Source organism: Hippocampus guttulatus, chromosome 11, assembly GCF_054856545.1.
Source record: "Hippocampus guttulatus isolate MCC_2025c chromosome 11, RoL_Hgut_1.0, whole genome shotgun sequence".
In the NCBI taxonomy this organism is placed as follows: domain Eukaryota; kingdom Metazoa; phylum Chordata; class Actinopteri; order Syngnathiformes; family Syngnathidae; genus Hippocampus; species Hippocampus guttulatus.
This window is the reverse complement of record NC_141271.1, coordinates 16,401,413-16,425,626: the sequence shown is the minus strand read 5'-3', so window position 1 is coordinate 16,425,626 and position 24,214 is coordinate 16,401,413. Positions and strand designations below refer to the sequence as shown.

Genomic DNA, 24,214 nt, shown 5'->3' with positions numbered 1-24,214 from the left:
GGATGAATGGCCTATTTCAAAACTCTTTTCATATATAGGGTATATATATATATATATATATATATATTCTATGCCATAGAATATTAGCTACAATAGTGGCTGCGGATGCGTTATGCATCCACTAGATGGAGCTACGCTAAAGGTAATATAGTACCATACAATACAATACAGCTTTATAGTGCTTTCACTACCGCTGCAGCTGTAACGGACGTTTAAAATACTACGTCCAAGAATCCAGAATATTTATCCCAGTATAAGGCGCATTGGATTGTAAGGCGCACTGACGTTTTTTTTTTTGAGGAAATTGAATGTTTTTAGGTGTGCCTTATAGTGCGGAAAATACGGTAATTGCCACCCGGAGAGCAGTGAAAGAGTCAAGTATCAAGACTTTTTTTTTTGCCATACATCTTTAATAAAGTATACATTATGTACAATAATAAGTTATATATACAATGACACTTTGATTCTGTGATGCAACCGAGTGTCTCTGGGCATGTTCCACTGCTCCACAACTGCTGGTGCTGCTGAGGTATCCTATTCATGCTCTGTGTATCTTCAAGACTGCATATTGAATAAGTAAGACGTTGCTTGTCCAAAAAACAGCTGCGGGAACCGTTTCAGTTCAGCTCGATCCAACAATTAGGTCATTTATGAACATGAACAGCTCGGCTCCATAAAAAAAAAAGCTCAGCCTGTTTCGACTTAAAGTGGGTTTCGCAAAAGATGGTGCAGCTCGAACAAGGCATCGCAGTTTCAAGTTTGAGGAGTTGAATTGATGGCTGTGGTAAAATATATGATGTGCGTGGATTCATTCAGAGTCGCAGAGTCCAGCCCCTTGTGTGATGTTAAATATGAAAGTGTTAGCAAGTGCGGCAATTCTTAAACTTGTGCTTCCGTTTCGCTGATATGATTCTGATTCCGACAATCACATGAATCAAATCGAGCATTTTCACCTGTGCGCTTTGAGGATTCGATTCCGTCTCTGTTTGCTCAACAATAGGTGGGGCGGGCATTTTGTGATCAAAATGGTACCATTGGTGAAAAGGGGGCTCAAATTCTGTGTTGACAGGATTGGCTGAACCACAAGACTTCAGTTTTTTAAAAAATAATAATAAGAAGGCCATCGTGTGTAATAAAAGAACAATCAAGAAAACAATCTCATCTTTGCTTTCCATCTGAGAGCTATCGATTTTGTGGTTTTGCCCTTCGACCCACCAATGTTAAATAACAGTTCTTTACATTTTCATTTCAAGACAATCTCTTGTGGCTCCGGGGGGTTAGTTAGTCATGCTTCCGTTGTGGCTCCATTTTTTTTTTTTTTAACCATTTTTCCGCTGGACTTTCACACAGGTGAAATGGCTTTAAATGCTTAATTGGGTGGTGGAAATCACAGGAAACGTTGAAGCCGCTGTATAAACCACAACACTTGAGATGATTCGGGGGCCCTGGGGAGTTTGCACACCTAATAATTAAAACTGGCGGCAGCACTAAGGTAAGACGTTGAAGTAAAAAAGGAAGGAAGGACAAGTTATGAAGGGGTGGGGGGGGGTGTTGGCAGTTGGGTTGGGGTCACAGGTGAGGTTGCTGGAGAGGAAGTCGTTTGTTGGTGTTTGGTACACGTGTTTGGAACTGTGAAGGCACATAGCGTGAAGTGTGTGTAGATCTATGGCTACATGTGCAAATGTGCGTATGAGTTGGTGAAGGCTTTTTGGACGAAAAATATAAATTAAAACGCTACTCGAGCGTGAGTCATGCCCGTTTCTCCTACCCCTCTACTTGATAGAAACAAAAATTCAGCTTCAAATTCAGATGACATCTCCAAGGAACATGCAGTGTGATACACCACCCCCCACCCTCCATTTTCCGATAGAACAACTTCCAGTCATTTGGGAAGACGTTTGACAAAATGTCGGACGGTGTCCTTTTTCCAGCACAAGATTTGTTCAGGTTATTGACGTTGAACCTGAGAGAGGACCTCGTTCACAATGGAAAATGATTTTACACTGAGGGAAACAACAAGTCTCTCCCTGAACAATGGATTGATTCTGCGGCCACGTCTCTGTACTTGACGGATGGAAAAAGCACAAAAGCTTGCTAGCAAAGAAACCACATCTAGGTGGTTTGACTCCAATTCTGTGGACAATATCATTCATTCATTCATTTTCCGATCCGCTTATCCTCACGAGGGTCGCGGTGAGTGCTGGAGCCTATCTCGGCGATCTTCGGGCAGTAGGCGGGGGACACCCTGAACCGGTTGCCAGCCAATCGCAGGGCACATAGACGAACAACCTTTCCTGCTCACATTCACACCCAGGGACAATTTAGAGTGTTCAATCAGCCTGCCATGCATGTTTTTGGAATGTGGGAGGAAACCGGAGTACCCGGAGAAAACCCACACAGGCCCGGGGAGAACATGCATACTCCACACAGGGAGGCCGGAGATGGAATTGAACCCGGTACCTCTGCACTGTGAGGTCAACGCGCTAACCACCGGACCACCGGGCCGCCCTGGCCAATATAAATCCAACTATATTTGATATGGAGCTTCTTGACATCACGGTATAGTCGCTAACGTTCTTCATGTGATGAGGAAGAAAAGTCTCTGTATGCGTCGCGCATCAAAGCAGATTTCATCCGAACTTCAGAGTTTTGTGCCGCTCAGGCGTCTTAGACACTGGCGCAGCGTTGAGAGAAAGGTTGACACGGTGACGGGCACGCCAACTGGCTATGAAAACTGCTAATGCCCTGCCGGCCGCCGCCGGCCGCCCGGCCCCCGCCGGCCGCCATGTCGTTTCCTCCCAGAACGTCCGAGCACAGCGACTCGACGGCATCCAGCCTCTCGATCTGCACCAGGCGGGTGAGCAGGTCGGGGATGCTGTATCCCGCCGTGCTCACCCTCTCGAAGAGTTGCAAGCCGTCGCTCATACCGCCGATCTCGTCGCGCTTGAGGCCGAAGCTCTCGGCCAGGTGCCTCCACGTCTTAACCACGGCGGCCTCGCTGCTGTAGGAAGAGCTCAGCATGCGACTGGCTTTCTCCAGGCAGTCGAAGGGAAGCTCTGTGGGGCTCAGGCCTGAGGAGACACGAGGAGACGCTATTCTGTCACAGTTTGCGATCAAGTTTCCGGCCAATCACAGAGCACATAGAGACTACAACTACAATTTATGGGCGATTTCGAGTCTTTAATGAACCGAGCATGACTCTCGATGAAAGCCAGACGACATAAAGAAATCTAATCGGAGCTGTGAGACAGACATGCTCACCAATATCCCATTGCGTTTTCCCAAAAGGGAAACAACCGGGAAAAACTTCTAAATAATATTCGACCGAGACTATTTGTGTCGATAAAGAAAGTACAGCTGGTGTACTGTGTTGTTACGATCATTGTTACAAGACAACGGCAATTTCTAACGGCTCAATGACATATTGATGACCGCTCGTGAAACGGTCAATGAATTTGTGCAGGTTTTCAGTTGTTTGCACAAACCTGAATTAGTCATAAATTATAAGCACGACATGCTTATGAAACTTGACCAAAAAAAAAAAAATTCTGCTGTTGGAGAGGACGTACCGTCTGTCACATTGCACACTTTAGCATACAGGTCCAGGATCTTTTTCCTGCGACTCTGTAACATCTGTGCGGTCGAAAAAAAGAAAACACGATGTGATCCAGATGAACCGCAACTGCAGATCTGTTTATAATCATCAATGCATATAAGTACACATATTTCAAAGATCCACATTCCTACCCCTGGGTTCTTATTGCTGTTGTTGATTGCGGTCACGTTGCTGATGTGGTTAGCGCCGGAGATGTGGTTGATACTACCCGTGTGGCTGGGACTGGGGAGGTTGCCGTTGGGGCCGGCGCTGACGTTGGCGGTCCCGTTACAAGCGGAATCGGTGTCCACGGCGCCCAGAGTGAGCAGGCAGAGGTCGGGCTTGTTGCCTACATTGTTGAGTCCCAAATTGGGGGTCAGGTTGTTGTTTGCTTCCTCGTCGCTGTCGATGCTGCGGCTCAACAGCTGCTCGTTCTCGGACGAGGCGTCGTTTTCACTGCCGCACATGGATTGGAGTGTGATTTCGCTTTTTAAGTTGACAAATATCGCTCAAAAGTGATTGGGAAGGTTGACTGGCGTTTCCGGGGTAACCCCGAGTCTACTGGTTTAGTTGGCACAAAAACAAAACGACTGTTGAGTGAAAATAAATCTGTCTTTTAAATTTGGTGTACCACAAAGAAGATTGTTGTTCATAAACTTTAAATCATTAAACAAAATAGGTGAGCATAAAAAAGCTTGAAATTCAGGCCGTTCTCTTTGTTCTCAAGTGCTGTGGGTGTGTCCGATAATTGTGCTGAAACCACGCCCAGTCAATCAAAGCCTACATCTAAAACTTGGGCAAAAAAAATGGATACCGATTTGACAAGAGCCATCCTGTTGATCAGGCCGAATTATCATCATACGGTGGTTTGAGGAAAAGCCTGAAAATAAATAACAACCAAACACCTACGCCAACGCCCCCCCCCCCCCCCCCCTCCGCCCAGACTGTTCACCTTTTGGTGTTTACGAGGTGTCGTGTACCTCACACCCGCAAAAGACTCGCCAACCGCCAGCATCCACAAAATTACTGCCGCTCAGACTTGTTCTGTGGCGGCTACATTAGAAACACATGTTGAATCAAACTATGGCACCCCGTTTTTTTCGTCGGGTTGTGACACACATGCACGCAGGAGGCTATTCATTGCGAATAAATGGAATATTTCCAAATTAAAGGTGGCTCGGTATGTGGCTTGATTTCAACGGTGCTACAGCGCGAAAGGAAAAATGTTACATTGACACTGAAATTCGTAACGAGTGCCCGAAGACAGCGGGAATAGGCTCTACAGTGAAACTCCTCTACAACGAAACCTACATGTGCGAAAATACCCCCTAGTGTAAAAAAAAAAAATCTTCATGCATGAAAGACATTCCTTCTTTTCTGCTTCCCCCTATAACGAAAAGCCCCCCTGTTGTAAAGGAGTTTCACTGTAGCACGCCCGCTTGCAACCCTCGTGAGGATAAGCGGATTCGAAAATGGATGGATGATGGATGGCATAATGACAAAATGGACACTGAATTCGTGGCGAGGCAAAGTACATTACAAAACCGTAAGAAAGGAAAAATCCGGATCGCGGACGAGCGAATCCGACACGTCTTACCTTTTCACCGTCATCTGAGGCGAGGCCTGAAGTTTGTCGAACTCGTCTTTCTCTGAGTAGATCACCACCTTATCTGAAAGACGAGGAGAAGACAACAGTTGCTGTGAAAACTTCAGCTCAACTGGAAGCGCAAACTCAGTTGCCAACAGTGAAGAGATAACAGCTCTGCACATTCTCACCGTGAACGTCACCTTTACAGATGCTTTGCTGCGGTAAAGGATGTGACTGCGAAATGGTGGTATCAGTCATAGGAAAGGAACATGTTACACCAGGGGTGTCAAACTTATTTTTGTCGCGGGCCATGCTACCGGTTCCCTTGGAGGGCCGTTCTGACTGCGAAACCATATAAGGTTTTGTAAAAAAGAAAACTGACAATGCCTCTCTTATATATTAGAGACGAGAATTTGAAATTTGGGTCAAAACTTTAGCAAGCATCATAGGAAGTCAACATGTTTCATTTGCTTTCTTGGGCCACGCCAAATGATGTGGCGGGCCAGATCTGGCCCCCGGGCATTGATTTTGACATTTGTATGTTACGCAAACACTTTTTGTTGTTGCTGTTCTAGCGGGGGAAAAAGAGGACATACCTCAGATAAACACAGCAATTAAAAACAAAAACCAAAAACCATTGTATTGGCCAAAAAATGTTTTGATCCTGGTGGAATAATGTGCTTTGTAAATCTTTACGGAAACCGAGTCGCCAACGGATGAGATCCATACTTCCAGCGGAAGTTGCTCCTTTTTCATTTTCGTCTTTGGTAGTCATGGCAACTTGGTTTTAGTTCCCACGATTGACAAGGCGCATTAATCCGTTCGGATTACACTGTTGTGAACAACGCGATGAGAGGATTCTGGTGAAGGTAAACCATTTTCATATAAAAAGATCAACTCGATGAAGCAGACGCTTTGTTGTCAGAGGCAGAGCTCGCTACCCTCCCAGTCGCAGCTCCGTATTTATTCTTCATTTTGCTTTTTAAAAGTTCCATTTATTAAGAGTAAGGAGTAATTAGAAGGTTGGGAACCGTGTGTGTGGGGGTTTCAAAATGGCTTAATAGAGGGAGTAAATCCCCGGCCCAAAGACTAAAATCCAAAAAGTCAACCTCGGCTTTGCAGAAATTCGCCTCTTGTTGGGAGTCATGGAATGTACCAACCGCATAAAAATACAACAAAAAAAAAGTGAGGGATAGCTCAATTTGAGGAAATCAACAGTCTCAGCTAATTCCCGTATTTTTATTTGCTTTCATGCGTGGTTAAAATCGGATCCATGAACATATTTATTCACAGGACGTGACGCTCACTTTAGGGCACTGGAGCCGCGGGATGTTAAAAAGAAAAACAAACAAACAAAAAAACAAGGCAATTACAGTGATCATTATGTGAATAGCAATTCTGGCTGCAAGCGTTGCAGTTGGAGGGTTTGCGGGTTCGTAGCGGTTGCTGGGGTTTGCGTTTTTGTTGGGGGTCTAATTAAAGCGAGCATTGGCGTGAGGGTTCGAGGTGAGGGAGGGGGTGGCTAAAGATTGGATCTGTTACGCTCGACACAGTAAAAAGTGCGTGTGAGGGCGCGAGTATACGCATTTGTGCGTGTGTGTGTGTGTGTGTGTGTGTGTGTGTGTGTGCAAGCACGCATGGACTTTCATCTCGCAGCCTTATTAACGCAGTCTATATATACACGTGACAGCTCGAGCTCGGAGCGATGGCGTCTCGCCCATGTATACACAATATTACCCTCTCTTTAAGTGCCAACATGTTTTGTTGTGAATCACAGCCAGCAAAATTGCCATGATTTTGGTGATTATATTATTAAGTCTCGAAATTGCCATCCTTTTAGTCATTATATGATTAAATCTATTTTTATTCCCCCCCGCCGTGGAACCACAGTCTGCATGTTTGCGTCTCTTGAGAACATGAGGAACAGTGAGCCGGCACATGAAGGAGAACAGAGCATCATTGTCAGCAGAAATTGCGCCTAAAGGGATGCATGACTTTATCTGGGCAGGTTCCACATTCCACCGGGATGTACTCACCACGGGCCCCCCTCCCCCTTCCCCCACCCGCACACCCGCATGCGTACACTGAGGCAGACTTGCACATGCACGGTGCGAGTTCACCGCTGACATAGCCAATATTGTGCCATGAAACGTAACGTTCTTAATGCACACATGCTGGACTGGCTCAAATTGAGATGTTAAAATGTGTTTTACGAGGGATGAAGCAACCTCCAGGGTGCAACGCGATCTGTTTAAATTGTTGGCGTTGTTAAAATAAGCCATATTTTTTACTAAAAAAATAAAAAAAGTTAACAGCTGTTGGAATAGAAACCTAAAAACAACGGGGAGGGGATGTGGGTGGGGGGGGGGATTTGAAAGCGAGATGTGTTGCCGATATGCCTCACACATCCCCACTTTGAGAATATGTTTTTGTCATTGAAAAGCATCAAATGTGACTGGTTTTGAAACTCTGAAGCTTCATATTGTTTTTGAAGCTTTTTTCCCCTCCCAATGAAAGTGGGTTTGAATTTTGAAGGGACTATAATGATGCTACTGTCCAAGAATAATCTATCCATCCTTCCATTTTCCGATCCGCTTGATCCTTAAAAGGGTCGCGAGAGGTGCTGGAGCCTATCCCAGCCGTCTTCGGGCAGTAGGCGGGGCACACCCTGAACCGGTTGCCAGCCAATCGCAGGGCACACATCAACGAACGACCATTCGCGCTCACACTCACACCTCGGGACAATTTGGAGTGTTCAATCAGGCTGCCATGCATGTTTTTGGAACGTGGGAGGAAAGCGGAGTACCCGGAGAAAACCCACGCAGGCACGGAGAGAACAGGCAAACTCCACACAGGGAGGCCGGAGTTGGAATCGAACCCGGTACTTCTGCACTGTGAGGTCGACGCGCTAACCGCTGGTCCACCGGACCACCCTGTCCAAGAATAATCAATTCATAATTTGTGGTTTTAAACATGAGCTGACAGCTGCATGTTCCATACTTCATTTGTTGTGAAATATAATTCGGTTGTAGGTTATAAAAACACAAGCTAGAATAAACAATCATTACCCGCGTCAGATTGCGCAGGCTTTCTTGTTTTTTTTGCAGAACGGTGCGAATCTCACTTACCGTCGCGAAAGCAAAAACGGAAATTCAAATTATAGTCTGGCTGACTGCAATCAGGATGCTGCTCGCACTGTCATTACACAAACGTATGATTTTCAGTTTAGTTGGATTCAAATGAAACTGCATCTGTTCCGCATTTTATAAGCGATTCCTTTTTCACGGGTTGTGGGTGAAGTTTACGGAAACCTAACCTGTTATTTGGTTTATATTGCCAATTTCTAATCCCTAAAAATATCGGCGAAATGAATCGAATCTTACCAGGGCCGTCTTTCTTGTCCTCTTGTTTGTTGGTCTGAGCTTCGACCGATTTCACTTGTCCATGGCAGCACGCTGCAAACGGATAGTAAGCGTGTCACTTAGCACGTAGGCGACGTGGGTGATACCCCACATGCCCGTTGCCCGGGTTTTTGTTGCACTCACCCTGGCCGCTCGGTTTGGCCTTCAGAATGTAAAACATAATGATCAGGACAATGGCGATGGCCATGACGAAAATGGTTGACATGGCGATAATGAGAGCCGTCGCTAGGTGACCTTGACCTGTTGGATCTGAGACAGAATGTGGTTCGTTCGTGCTTTTTATTTTTTCTATGCATGTATTCTGTCACTTGCGTGTTTTGTGTGTACCTTTCTGAAGATGAGGGAACACGGTGGTGCTGCCTGGATCAAACTGAGGTTTTTGGACTGGCCCGCTGGTCTGCATACCTGTGAAGCAAAGACAAACAAAGATATTCCTTAGGTACTCATTGTGTGATTGCTAGAAATTCTCCTCGATTCAAATCCCCCCCCCGCCCCTCCCCCAACCATCTGCCCTCATTTCTCAACGGAACGAGAATAAAAATCCAAACGGCAGATTTCAGGCACATTTGACCGTAAGTGTTGAAGGCAAGCTTCTGGGACCTCTTAGTTCTGATAGAAGGAATGTTTTGCCTTGGCGGAGGGATTCCGGTGTCTGCCACCAGTTATTCCTTTCTCTTATTTTTCAAAGTCAACTGATTAGTAGCTCATTGATTAGCTAATATTTCATCACGGTTTTTCCAAGCAATGCAAAGGCCTCTTTTGGCATGTGACCACAATTACTCTGATCTTACACACGGGCATGCAACACACACACACACATACACACACACATATATATGTTTATGTGTCCGTGGCTCCAAACATCTTCCAGCATGTGTTTACACTCCCTGGATAAGATTATAAAATTGAACTCTTTTTAAAGTCTTCTGGTTTTGTCTCTTATGGCCCAGCAGCGACGCCTCAGTTCCATATTACCACTACTGCTACTGTTGTTGTGTGTTTTTGTTTTTATTCAACCGTTATTTTATTTTTTTACGATATGCACTAAGGAGTGGCACCCATATTTCATTGTATGCAATACAATGACAATAAAGGCGATTCTGATTCTATTGCTAACGGAACACACACACACACGCACTCACGCACACACACACAGTAAGGATTATCTGTTATCCGAGATTGCCGCTTACACGCCTTTCCACTCTTTTCCCGGTGCCCACGGCAGCCTCGTTTCAGGCTGCCATAGACAAACTGAGATGATTGTGAGTCATGAGAGAAAGGCAATAGGCATACGTCGCAGGCCGTGATTGCCATGGATGCCCGGCGAGATATTTTAAGTACTGTATATAAAAAATAAATATATACATAAACAATAATAATTACTGGCACTGTGCAGGTGAGGAGTCTAATCGGCTCCAGTAAAAGGGAGAGAGGCTAAATCATGTTTAATTTACCTTATATGTATGTGTGCGTGTGTTGTGTGAAGAGAGAGAGAGAGAGAGAGAGAGAGAGAGAGAGAGAGAGAGAGAGAGAGAGAAATTTGTTCTTGACAGAAAACTAATGTTACACAAAAGAAAAAACAAAACAAAACAAGTTGTGGCCCTGACTGAGTTGAATAGGACGCAGCCATAATCCATCATCTACGATTGACATGACACAAAAATGTCGACCAAAGGTGCAACACAAGTGCTAACACGCCAATCATCTTTTCTTAAACTCCCTGACGTTTTAATTGCTCCGACGCACACAGACATGGCGCTAACTCGCAAATTACAAAGCGAGTACGTGCCTGTTTTAGGTGTGTGTGTGTGGGGGGGGGGGAATAATCAATTCTTTGATGCACTTCCAGGACATGGTGTGAAAATCTACAGCAGTGTTTGAACATTTTTTGACTTAGTGACTTTTGTATGCGGCGTCAAGGAGATTGAGGAGATCATACAAGTGGGGCGTCGATCGAGTTGAACTACGGAGAAGAAGGAGAGAGAGAGAGATATTTTTGTGATTACATTCTTTGGTGTTGGGCGGCGCGTTCTGGCAGGAGTGACAAACCATCCCGTAAAGGTTTCGGGGTCTGTTCTCCAGCATGTAATACCTGCATGAAAAGCAAAAACAAGATCATCACTGTCACAGAGACAATAGTCAAAACGTATAATCGGCTTTGAAAGACGATCTCTTCAGAAGAAGGTACCGTAAAGGTGCACTGTGGAATTTTTTTGGGGGGGAGACAAAAGTGGAGTACAGTCTGCCACACCGTACAGGAAAAACAAAGACCTGACAGATGATGAAATTTAGCCTGTAGGCACGAGAATATGGCTCGCTACAGGTCTGAGTTGAGACTGAAGATAAGGAGACGACAAGGAGTCTGTGAATGCCTGATATTATTCAACCATTCATCTTTGGTTTCGTTATATCTCTGAATGGGAATGTTCTGTCATGCTACCTGCAACCATTCAGATTAAAAAAAAAAAATCCCATTTGTTCAGTTTGGACCACATCGTGGGAGTTCTCGTCATAAATCCCAAAAACAAAGCCAGACGGAGCTCGTTGCTATTTCAGCCCTACGGTGGTCTCTCCAACTCTAGAATTTGACAAAAGCTTTTCATGAACTGCTGCACAATGGGGGAAACGACAATATAATAAGCTTATTTTCTGGTTTTCAACTCCAAAATTATAGGAAATATTTCAAAGATGGAACATGGTGTAATAACACGGTCCAGGGTGACATGAGGAGAGAGAATGACTTAAATGGTCGAGCGAGAACAATGCAGATAATTCAAATTTTCAAGAAGCATTTCTTAAATCTTGTTTTTGTCTTTCCGTTGCGTTCGCGTACTCATTTTATTTCGTTTTTCTTTTTTTACTTTGGCCCTGCAAAAAAAAAAAAAAAAAAAAAAAACGCCGCGCTCACGTTATCTTGTTGTGTTTGTGCACCAGTGTGCGCGGCTTTACCCTGGTAAGCAAGGGCCGCACTCCGCATCGCTGTCCGGCGTTCCCACCATGCGCACGGTGGCTTTGTAGAGGGCGTCGCAGTCTTTGTGTCGTCTGCAGATCTCATATTTGCCTTTGGAGTACTTCCCATGTGGACACGGCACGCAGGAAAAGTCTTCATCCTTCACCCCGTAGCCACAGGGCTGCAATACATCGGACACACACACACACACACACACACACACACACACACACACACACACACACACACACAGTTATGTCCCTGCTAGCATACAGGTACATTGATGAACACATTTCACTACGTTAGGCATACTCGTATTTTTTTTTTGGGGGCGGGTTAATTGTCTTTTATTACAGTGGTTCTTAACCTGGGTGCGATCGAACCCCAGGGGTTCGGTGAGTCGGTCTCAGGGGTTCGACGGAGCCTCTGCCATGGAGGGTAAGACACACGCGACTCAACATGTTAATTAGTTATGCAGATGATCACATGACATTGCTTGTCCAATCAGTGCGGTGGGAAATTTCATTCGCTTAGTAGCCAACGTGTGACTGTCGTGATAGTACGTCGTTTAAAAAAAAAAAAAAAGTATACTTATCTCTTGAAATGTTTAATTTTTTCAGTTTTTAATAAATGTGTTATTTTAATATCTCGAATTTGTAAAACAAATACAGTATATATTTATTTTTCACCCATGAAGGGTTCCGTGAATGGGCATATTAACTGGTTGGGGGGTTTTTTTGGGCACCGCGAGAGTGGCTGCCTTTACAGCAGCTCCTATTTTGTTCTTCTACTTCTTCCTTTCATAACTTTGCTGGAGTGAATTGGGAATTTCTCCATTGTGAGACGAATAAAGGTTTCTTATCTTACCTTATACCTCTAAAAAGGTTAAGAACCACTGGGTTAATATATGAAAAGAAATATTTCTCGGGCGCCATCGTGTTAAGTTGGTGCGCTTGGAAGTCGAGGTACAATTGTACCATTTCTTTTATCTGTCATGTCTCAAACGTGCAGCGACAAGAAGGGAGGAAACTCGTGAAGCTCCCTCAATGGATTTGACCCTCACGGCTCATTCATAAAAGAGCGTCGGGGTCCTCGACGGGGTATTGTCACTTGGATTTACGATGCGCTTTGGATCACTCTTCTTGCATCCCACTCAATTTTCTCTTCAACGCCAGTTTGTGTCCGTGTCATATCATCTCATTAGGAAGAGTCATTTTCTGTTTTATTTATTTTTTGTCTCAGTCTTCCATTATTACTCTTATATTGGATATACCGCAACGGGATTATGGTGGTATACCCAATTTGATGTCTTGGAAAGAGAGGGGCTTGAATGTCTTCATCTTCCTGTGATGTGTGCATGCGTGCGTGCGCGTGTGCAGATGCTCTCTGAAGTCAGTGTGACGATGCGTCCCGTGGTTAGGCCGTGATTGAACACAACACTCGACAGCCGGCGCTTGAATGAGCGGCGCGGCGGGGGATCAGACGGGCGGGGCGAAAAGTGCAGCGGCCTCGCTTGACTGATTGCTTCTTCCTAATCCCGCTGTCTTCGGCTCGAAACTGACTCCATTAATCTCGGCGATGATCGGGATCAGCGCGGGGGTGCTCGTTGAGGCGGCAAGGAATGAGTACAGTGAGAACAGCGCGTTTATTGGATCAAGGCGCTAAACGGGGGAAGGAAGTTGATCGTGGTGTAATTAATTTGGCTTCAAAAGGAAGGATGTTGTTGTCTGCTCACGGTCTTTAATCTTCAGAGAGCCGACTGGGCGAGTTCATACCGGTCTTTGAAAACGTCAGGTTTTTCGTTCGGTCGCTCATACTAATGAGACGCTGGCGGACACGACGACGTACTGGCCTCGTTGTGGTTGGGGATGAATTGGAGCTGGTTTTGACGATAGTCTGGGTAGTCTGGTCACGGGTCCATCATCCGTATATATTTTTATTGTAATAACCTCATTGTAATTATTTGGATATTTACAAAAACAAAACAGTGATAATCCCCCTGGTGGTCGAAACTAAAGGTTCTAGGTAGGATTTGGGATTACAGTAGTCTCAAATACAGCAGAAGGTAAATGCCTTAGACTGCATCTGTTCAAGTCTGTTTAAAAACAATAAAATACTTTACAATACCGCTTTATTGCGATGTGAATCTTTTGATCTGCCTCAATGCTCAATAATGTAATGAATTTAAAATGAAAATAGGGGTTTTCTCAGCAATTTTTAGATGAGATTAAAATATAGATTAATTAGATCAATTAATGACAGATCATAATGAATTAATCTCACCTTTTTTCATCTCTTGACAGCACTATAAATAGCCATCAAATAGTTTTTCAACTAAATTTTTTTTTAAATTGGTATAACCATTCTAAGGAAACACCCTGAGCACAGTTCGACAAAAAACAACCCAAACCAGAATGATTTCATCTCTGAAGCCGCTCTGACTGTATATTGCAGGGGTGTCAAACTCGTTTTTGTCGCGGGTCACATTGTAGTTACCGTTTCCCTTGGAGGGTCGTGATGAATTGTGAATTTTGTGAAACCCTATCAATATTTAACCACCTCCACATATTACATACACAGCGAACAACAAATAGATGGATAACTCGTTTTGACATCATCAAGAAGAATGTATTGTTCAAACATTGGAATTATTACATCATATATGACAATTTGAGTCAGACTTCAGCAAGTATCGTGGAAGCTGACACGCTTGAATTGCTTTCGCGGGCCACATAATATGTGGCGGGGCCAGATCTGGCCTCCGGGCCTTGAGGTTGACACCAGTGGTATCTTGGATGGATTTACATTACGCAAGAGCAGCCAATATTGTGACTGAAGTTTTGATTCAGTTTGCCAGTGCTCTTAAGATTTTAGTAATTGTGGTACAATCCGTGTTTTTGCAAGCTCATGATCAATACATAAAAATAAAAAATTTAAAAATTTAAAACTCCACAACTCTACTGCTAGCTTCCTTTTCAATCTGTCGTTCTTGATTGATCCATATGGAGTATTTGCATCTCAAGAAGGCCCCACCTACGAGGCGCGCAACAAAGCGTTTTCTTTTCTTTAGCCTTTGTCGACTGACAGACTTGACTACCATGCGTCACTCACCTTGACACATACCCTCACATCAACGTCAGTGAAAGCGATTAACCGGAGAGGAACTGTTCATTTTGAATTAAGGCACTTTTCACTGAGCACGATGCTGCAAACGTGACAAACGGACACATTGGGTGGTCCAAGTGTAGCAATACACACATTTGTTCCAAGACATTGTCATTTGGGAGATGACATGAATGTTTTGCAGGACTTGAATGGGACCAAAAAAAAAAAAAAATGTGCGTATCGAATTGAAAGACCCTTTTAACTATGAACTAAGCCAGATGGCATGTGACACATGAGTTGACACACTAGCTGTATCTCACCGTGTGTGGCTCCTGTCCTGGCTGGCACTGAGGGCATGCCTGGCAGCTGTTACTGGTCTGGTTTAGGAACTCATACTCTCCACAGCTGGAACACTCCGCACTGGCGAGCATACAACACACCTACAGAGACACAAAGACATTATTACTGAAGGACGTTTGGGTAGCAGGGCTAGGATGGAAGTTGTTGAGTGTATGACAGACACGTACTGTACAAATGCAAACATAGTTATGGCTGAAAGAACCTTGACTTCAAATTGCACAATGGGGCAAATTGCAATGGTATTTAAAGCATTCAAAGACAACACGTATGCCCGCACGAACCAGGGAGGTCCAAATCAAGAGATCCGGTAGATCAAATATTCTGCATGTATAAATGCTAGCTCGATTAATTTAACAAATTCTTTATTTTGCAGTGTTGTGGAATTGCAATGCATCATACTGAGTCAATAATGAGCAATTGTCTTGCCAACACAAAAATCCACACGTTATGGCACGAGATATGATACAGTACTCGCGGTCGTAGGTGAGCCCAGTAAAGCCCAAAACTTGTGAAAATAAAAACTACAACAACTTTTGGTGACCTTCATCCAGCTTTATCCCCTTACAAGATGTGAAGCACATGCAAATGATTTGTATTTAACTTGGCGTCACACAGACTCTTTTGCTAATCCAACCCATTTGTTGGCCTTCCTTTGTCTCCAAAATGATTTCATTTGGTTACAACAGAAGTATGAAAAGGCAAACTATGATATTTTGTGAAATGTAACTGTGGTTTTGCTCCAAAAAAAAGCAAATGTGAATAATTGTGAATGGATTGATTGAGGGTTGTTTTTTGTTTTTTTTTATGGCTCTTCGCACACTTCTGAGAGTTTTGGGGAAGGAACACATTTGACCAATGAAACCGGACATGTTTTTATTATTCAGTAATAAAGAATACAGGACAGCATATTGGAGTCTGGCTGTGTTTCTGTTGCGGCTTGCGTGTTGATGTGCTCAATCGGTTTAGAGCTGGGGTCGACAACCCAAAATGTTACAAGAGCCACATTGGACCCCCCAAAAAAACAACCCCCAAATATGTCTGGAGCCGCAAAAAATGAAAAGCCTTATCTAAGTCTGATAATGAAGGCAACATATGCTGTATGTGAGTCTACTATCAAAATGACTAAGTTGGCTACAAATACACAATGAGCCTTCATGATTAAAAGTTTTTTCCCCCTGCAGCGCATCTGAAGAGCAGGGGTGCCTAACATTTTTGGGCCGAAGATCTTCTTTTCGACCAACCTTCCGCGATCCACCCGTTACCGCACACACATGCTATACTGTAATGAGCAACAGCCATAACGGCCGTTAAGATGAACAGGGAGCCGCTAGGGCGGCGCTAAAGAGCCGTATGGGGTTGCCGACGACGGTTTAGTCTGTGGCGAAGAGTCGCCAACCAACTATATTATTATATATTTTTTTGAATTGGTTCACTTCGGTCGCGTTTAGCTACATGGCTTGGTGTGCAGGGGGCTTTATCATCCATCGTATCTATTTAAAATATGTGCCCCCATTTTCACAAGTGCTTCCAAATTCAACCCGTACTCTCTCTGATGCATGCTCCGACTAGATTCAGCTTTGTTTCAAAGAAACAGAAAGATGCGAGTGAGTGCGGCAAAGACAAGCCAAGCCGTCTATATCGAAAACAATGAGTAGACATACAAGATAGGAAGCCCAAAAAAATGCAGAGAACTTACTAAAATTGAGGACACAAAGATGGATTTTGGCGTTCCTCTCCTCTGTGGCATGTTTGCGCTCACTTCCTGGAAGACATTGGACAAAAAAAAAATGCTCCCTCAGATATCGTAAATATAGAAATGCAAACATTCAGACTTCCTTCTCCCTTTGCAGCAACGTGGGTGAGTGTGAGCAGTCCTGCTAGCTGTGATGCATAGTGTGTGGCCCAGATGAGTTCACTGAAGCACAACTATCACTCATTGCCAATAAACATGTAATGATAGTAGCAAAACAGCTCGTAGCGATCTGTAGGCTCATATCTGCAGGCACGCGTCACTGTTGGCTAACCTCTGCTCCAAATCTTTTTTTTCTCTCTTTTCTTTTTTCAAACATGGTGGCCACAAACAATAACTGGCCTGGATTCATTCCGTTGCAAAACGAAAAGAAAAGGAAACTGTGGGTATGTTTTAATCGGAGTAATCCTTCTGCTTTTTTACATGTAGTGTCAATTATATAATTTCAACCAAATATTATAATTTGTCCCCCTTTGAACTTGAGAAAAGCAACACGGCTTTCATATAAGAACATTGTTAAGTGATAATCACATGAAGTAAAAAAATAAAATAAAAAAAAGCCACATCATGACAACATCACATGCAAAGTCTGTATAAAGTATCAAAGCATTGTTGGGTTTCGCCTCTAGCATAAAAGGAGAAATACTCGGCTTCCCACCTCAAGACCCGTGCAAGAGCTGTCCTGTTCTAGCCTAATCGCATGAACTGTTGAAACTGACTCACACGAGAGGCAAAAGAGAACCAGAACAGTCCACTTGTGATTGATTCAAGGCCCTGAGAATACAATTACCACGGTGAATGACAATATTGTACTCACAGCAATGTATAAAAGTCATAAAAAGATCAAAAGGTGATCCCACGTCTTTGTGCGCTTATCTTCGATCAGTTGAGGGCCGTTTTTTATTTCTCTTTGGTGGTTTGGTGGAGCAACTTGCAAACGTAAAAGCCAAGGCAACGTGCATTGGAAATCACGTTGATCAAAATGTTGATTTCCATCCATTCATCTATTTTCCGATCCGCTTATCCTCACAAGTGTCTCGGGGGGTGCTGGAGCCTACCCCAGCCGTCATCAGGCAGTAGGCAGGGGACACCCTGAACCGGTTGCCAGTCAATCGCAGGGCACACACAGACGAACAACCATCCGCGCTCACACTCACATCTCGGGACAATTTAGAGTGTTCAATCTGCCTGCCATGCATGTTTTTGGAATGCGGGAGGAAACCGGAGTACCCGGAGAAAACCCACACAGGCCGGGGAGAACATGCAAACTCCACACAAGAAGGTGGAGCTGGAATTGAACTCGGTACCTCTGCACTGTGAGGTCGACACCGGCCCGAAAAGTTGATTTCACGGGTTGTAAATAAATCACATTCTGTTTTGACTTTCCACATTTTTCAAAGCTTCCTGTGTATTTTTCATCATTTTCCAAACATGCTTTTCCCTGGCGAGCTGACAGTCACTTCCCCCCTTTGTTGCAAAATTATAATTAGGAACATAAAGCCAAAGACTGCAAAAAGTGGAGCGGAACTGTATCCTACAAACAAGCACAAGCATTGCTGTGATTCCGGCTCTGAAACACATTTCTGCGCTGTTATAACCGAAAACAAAATGAAGACATATTTTGTCATTTGAAATATCTTAATTCCTTCGGATTACGCACGGATTCCATCACATCCACTCAGTGTGTGAGATGCAAGAAGAGGGCGCGCGTCGACAAAGGCCTGCTTGTCAAGGTCAAAATTAACAAAAGTTTGAATGGCGGAGCCCGCCTGACAAGCCACATGTTGCACATATGCGCGGTAGCCAGCAAAGTGGCGCCTTCATGACAGTAAGAGTCAGTGGACTGCATTATTGGAGCGCTGTTACTTCTGTAACAATGCTCTCGACGCTTAATGATCATGCTTCAAATTTAGCCGTTCACACTCGCGCAACACGAGTGAAGGATCCCGCTGTGGAAGAGGCAAGCTTTTTGTCTCTTGGTTTGATACATGAAACAATTGGATAGGGGGGCAATGTTTTGCTCTGCCACTGGAAAAGTATTTACAGTGTTCAATCAACCTCTCAAGGTTGGGGGGCTGACATATTCTTCCACACGAACATAATCCACAGCAATGTTTTTTGGGAGAATCTCTCTTCAATCAGCTGAAATAGGACATTTTGCCTGAAATGCAGCAAACAATGCCGCGCGAGTTTTGAACAATGACTGAATCGATTTCATTGTTTGTTGTGCCCACTTGGAACGGAAAGACAGCAGACCGACTCCTGTTCATTGTCATGAATTAGTTTCCTCTATTTAGCCTCGTCACTTAAAAGGGACTTGGCATAACATTAGCCTCAAGGCTAGATAGCGGTTAGCAAGATGGGAGTCAGCTAACATTCTGATATTCAAAGAACACTTGATTAATGAAATGTATACCGCCGACCCTGAGCATTGGCGGGGGATACAAAAGGTGACAGGAAAGAGAAACTTTGGGTGCAGTGGCGGTTGTTTATGATGCCCAACACCTGGGCATCATAAACAACTGTTCCCACCACACGATTCAAACATCTCTCACTGTCGAAGAAGACAAACGGAAATAAAACTGAAACTGTTTCACCTAATGACTCGCAAGAGTCGACAGCTTGTCTTATTTGAGCTAAACCAAAAGTGACATGACGTAACATTAGCCTCAATGCTAAATAGCGGTTAGCAAGATGAGAGTCAGCTAACATTCTGATATTCAAAGAAACCCAGATTTCTGAAATGCATACCGTCGACCCCGAGCGTTGGCGGGGGATAGCGACCGGGCCAGCCCAGAAATAGCAGAAGTCGGAGTGTCATTGACACCCATTGAAAAATTCTTCGGAAAATAGTGAATATTGAATGATTTCCATGAATAATTGGGCAGGAGGGAAATATGTTTCTCTTTCCACATTCTTTTATATTCTGTTTTTATTTTTCACAAAACGCTTAGTTTTCACTCAACACACAGTCACATTCATTTGGAGATATCTGATGATCGATTTTGTCCATCTTGTTCACAAGAGACCAAACAAATGACGCAAAGGAAAAAAAACAAACGAGAGTCTACCCGAAGACTGTCGACTTTGTCCGTGGTGTTTCCGTCTTGTGGCTTTCTTCTCCAGTTACACTGTCAACTACATCAGCTGAACTCAAAATGCACCTCATGTTGCCTGGCGGCGTCAAATATATTTTTCCTTTTTTTTTTTTGCGTGATTACAAAAAATAAAATAAATGGAGTATGTGTTGCTATTCAGCATCTTTCTGTGTGGTTTCAATCCTCGGATTTCACTCTTTTTGGGTGAAAAACATTCTTAACCTCAATGATGGCTAATCCTCCTTAGCCGCTGGGTTTGTTCTTGTTTAGTCACTGACTACACACACGCACGCATGCACACACACACACACACACACACACACACACACACACACACACACACATGCAGACAATATATATCACATCAGTTGGTCTTTGAGGACAGTCCTTGTGGTCAGGCCACAACCGGTTTGCATGTGCATGCGTGAGCGTGTGCGAGTCTTAGTGTGTGTGTGTGTGCGCGCGCGCAAGTTGCTGATGAGATAAAAGGCTGGATAGCAGGAAACGAAGAACTGCCAAATGTATATGAAGCCCCTCAAGGCAAATCATTACGGAGTTAACAGACACTCATCCACGCGCACACACACGTGCGCACACACACATGCGCACGCGCACACACACATGCGCACACACACATGCGCACGCGCACACACTCGAACACACACACATATTCAGTCAGAGAGTATTTGAAGGCTCTTTGTCTTTTGACAAGCCTTACTACTTCTTTCAACCCTCACTTCATCCCCTGCAAACCTTCTCTCTGTGTGTCGAGGCAGGTCCGGGATGAAAGTCAAGCCCCGAGGTTATTCATCTTCTAACAACCGCATAATCTTCTCTAAATAACTCCTCTGTTTTTAGGTGTGCCATTAACAGGTCGTCTTGGCGGAATCTCGTGGCCGCCGCCAGATTGAAGCGTCACGAAAGGTGAAGCTAAATACGTCCGTTTTAAGCACGAGGTTGGGTGGCAAAGTATTTCGGGGAAGGGTCCGAAAGTGCCGGGGGAAAAAGATATTGTTGTGATCGGCATGGTTGCTTGTTTGGTTCGTTACTCTGCGAAAGGATCGCACATGTGAAAACTTGCTCGTATTAAACGTGGCCCATATTGGATATATCTGGATTTCGTCTCTCTGAGATGATGGCCACAATACCATGAAACCAAATCAATAGCAGAAATACCCCCCGTTATCTCGCCAGGCCAAAAATTGTGGTTTAAAAGGTCTGCTTTTGTTATTGTAACTATTTATTGGATGAAAAAGAGCTCTGCCTTGCTGAGTTAAGGGATTGGATTTATTGAAATGTGTCTTAAAACAAAAGCAAGATTTAGGTTGAAGGCTCTTTAGGCTATTTGGGTATCGGCGTGCAAGTTATGCAAGGAAGGAAACCATCTACACATGGACGGCTCGAGCAAGAGAACAAAGGGCCAATTAAAAAAAAAATCCGATCATCGTTATTTTTTGATCTACTGATTTCCTGTGACAACTCAATTAACAGCATATGGAAAATGAATTTGGTCCACCCGTCTCCCATTGAGATTGTTTTCTTTTGTCATTTTTTTGCAGCTCTCATTTCTTTCCATCGTGCAGCCACGACGTAGCCTTACATGACTTTAGTTCTTTAAATGCTCATCACAGCGAGTCTTGGTTGTGATTATCATCAAATTAGGTAAGATGGGAAACCCGCGGGTCACTTCGTCCTTCAAAAGTTCCGCTCCCAACATCAATCAGTTCTCCATATCCACCACCGAGTTCTGCTGCCAGAAAACAGACAATTAAGTTCGTTTCTGAGGCCATGACTCAACCCATCAAGTTTCATTATGTTTTATATGTTTTGTTTTTGGGTTGTTTTGCAGCGAAGTCACGAGCACATGCTGTAAATCAAGCTCTCCATCCTGACAGAAGAATAAAATGTTATTGCGACTTCTTATTTGATTCGATGTCCTTCTCCATCTATTGTCAATCATTTCCAGACATCATTTTTTTTTCTTCTTCAAAACACAAATCATCCAACTTTTCCTCGTCACTGTGCCCTCACATCTGTGCAGCATGTGCACGAATTAACGTCAGTCAATCTTGTGCGCAGGTTTAACAGCGGAGAATAAATCAACCGGATAGATCCACTGTACATTTAGAGAGCTGAGATGCGAGACAGCAGAATATAGCATCCAATGTATTCCACTCGGTTTCCGTACTTTTCATAACAATTTACTTGAATGAACTTTCGTTCATACTTAACTGGTGAATGACAATCAAATAAAAAACAAAAATCAGGAAGTCAGTTGAATAACATTCTATAAACACAATTACCCATGCTACGAAGCATCTGGCCTTCAGCAACAACACGGGATGCGTGTGATTATTATTATTTGGCCGTTTCACATCAAAGTGATGGAAAGTGAGGGACACTCCTTGCTAATCGCCAATGAGGAATGAGCTGCTGGCATTTTGTCTGGCGGATAGTGAAGCAGCTAAGAGAGAGTTAACTAGAGGGACGGCGGTCCACCTGTCACTCAAACGCAGACTGCTTTTACTTTTGCAATCGGATTTTCTGCACTACAGTGGTACCTCTACTTATGAAATTAATTGGTTCTGGAAGAATTTTCTTAACTCTGAAATTTTGTAAGTAGAGACGCATTTTCCATGTAAATGCCCTAATTCGTTCCAAGCCCCCCCCCCCCCCCCCCCAAATTCAGACATAAATGTTTCCTAAAGCATAAAAAATGCATCAAAATATGTAACAAATAGATGTTAAAATTGCACAATGAGAGTTGTGCATAATGTAAAAAAAAACAAAGAATAGAGTAAAGAATAAAAATGATGCTCATTTCACTTTTAACTGCGACCTCATCGTTTTTTGCCCTCTTTAGTTCATGTTCTCTCTCAGAAGTGGTTTTTGCCTGGCGTTTTGTCAAGAACAGATCCAAGGAAGTTTGCTTTTGTCGGCTTTTAACAATCCTTCAAAAATGTCCAAGGCAAACATCAGCATAGTGAGCGATCGCCCAACTGAGTGATTCGAATTTACGTAAAAATAAAATAAAACAAAAAAATAAAAAATCGTAACACCTCATGGGCGAATGACGAGGACGCTGCATCGATACCTGCCTATCTACACACACACACAGACACAGACAGTGGAGGTCCCTCTTAGGCAATGGGATGCCAGGATGATGCTCGGTAATAGCCAATGGCAGAGCAGCTATAAGTGTGTTGCGTTCAGGAACCTCGGAGCTGTGACTAGCAGCCCATACTGTATTTTCGTATCTTGAAATTTCTTTCATAACAAGGGGCAATATTTTCCTGTTGAGACGTTTCATCACTTGAAAATTTCGTATGAAGAGACGTTCGTAAGTAGAGGTACCACTGTATAAGGCGCGGCGGATTATAAGGTGCGTCTTCAACGAATGGCCTTAGGGCGCACCGCATTATAAGGCGCATAGAATAGAAGCTACAATAGCGGCTGCGCTATGCATCCACTAGATGGTCCTACGCTAAAGAGAATACAATACGGCTTCATTTATACAGAGCCTTCACAACGGCTGCAGCCACGAGAACTGCTCACAAACACGGGCATGAAACATATAATGTGCTTGTATTCATTTTTTTCTCCGGCATTCTGGTTTGGTGACAAACAAATTGCAGTTGTAAGTGCTTTCTTTCACTTTTCTCCACGGACAATGAACAGAGCAGCCATCAAAGTTGTCAGGAGCTAAATGAAGGCAAAGATGAACGCAACTCATTAGCGACATCATCGCATCAGCCGGACGTGAAAATAAACACACGCGTTAAGTGATTTGCAGCTTTGCGAGCAGAAGCAAACGTCAAACAACAGCTGGACCTCATTTCCTTGGAAAATATCACTTTACCCAGATGCCACTGAAAAATCATGTTTCGAAGTTAACATGCTGCCCAATTTGGGATAGCTCAAAGGTTCGAGGTCAGTTTAAACACAGTGGAACGTCAATTCCGGATGCTGATTGATCTCTGATTTGTTTGCTGAAGCAATTTTTTTTCCTTCGGGCCATTTTCTTGACGCTCACATTAAGCACAGCTCATATTGGGGAAAAAAATGAATAAAAATGAGGCACTCGGTCTTTACTTTAATTACGATGATACAACAAAAAATCAATTCACAGATGTGTTTTTGACATACCTAACTGGGACACACATGTGGAAGATTGTAATTGTCAGAATCGTTTTAATGCAGCATATTTTTTTACTGATACTTGAGTTGTTACGACGGAATGTTGAGGATCTTGCACACTGCAAGAATCAAGACAAGGGCACGGAAAATCCTCCTGGATCCCCCGCACCCTGCCCACCACCTTTTCCAGCTACTCCCCTCAGGCAGAC

At 43.8% G+C, this 24,214-nt stretch overlaps 1 protein-coding gene across 3 annotated transcripts in view; it reads right to left on the bottom strand.

The window, feature by feature from the left end:
• Nucleotides 1–394: 394 nt before the first annotated feature.
• The window catches only part of edar (ectodysplasin A receptor), a 32,168-nt gene continuing 8,348 nt past the window's right edge, over nt 395–24,214 (bottom strand). For all 3 annotated transcript variants that reach the window (XM_086123524.1, XM_086123526.1, XM_086123525.1), the window contains 11 exons: nt 16,717–16,782; nt 14,981–15,100; nt 11,555–11,736; nt 10,612–10,697; nt 8,933–9,010; nt 8,729–8,854; nt 8,567–8,638; nt 5,193–5,265; nt 3,748–4,051; nt 3,570–3,633; nt 395–3,071 (listed from right to left, as the gene is read on the bottom strand). In XM_086123524.1, coding sequence (XP_085979650.1) covers nt 2,668–3,071; nt 3,570–3,633; nt 3,748–4,051; nt 5,193–5,265; nt 8,567–8,638; nt 8,729–8,854; nt 8,933–9,010; nt 10,612–10,697; nt 11,555–11,736; nt 14,981–15,100; nt 16,717–16,767 — 1,560 coding nt within the window. In that variant the 5' untranslated portion in view covers nt 16,768–16,782 and the 3' untranslated portion in view covers nt 395–2,667. The remainder of the gene's footprint in view (nt 3,072–3,569; nt 3,634–3,747; nt 4,052–5,192; nt 5,266–8,566; nt 8,639–8,728; nt 8,855–8,932; nt 9,011–10,611; nt 10,698–11,554; nt 11,737–14,980; nt 15,101–16,716; nt 16,783–24,214) is intronic.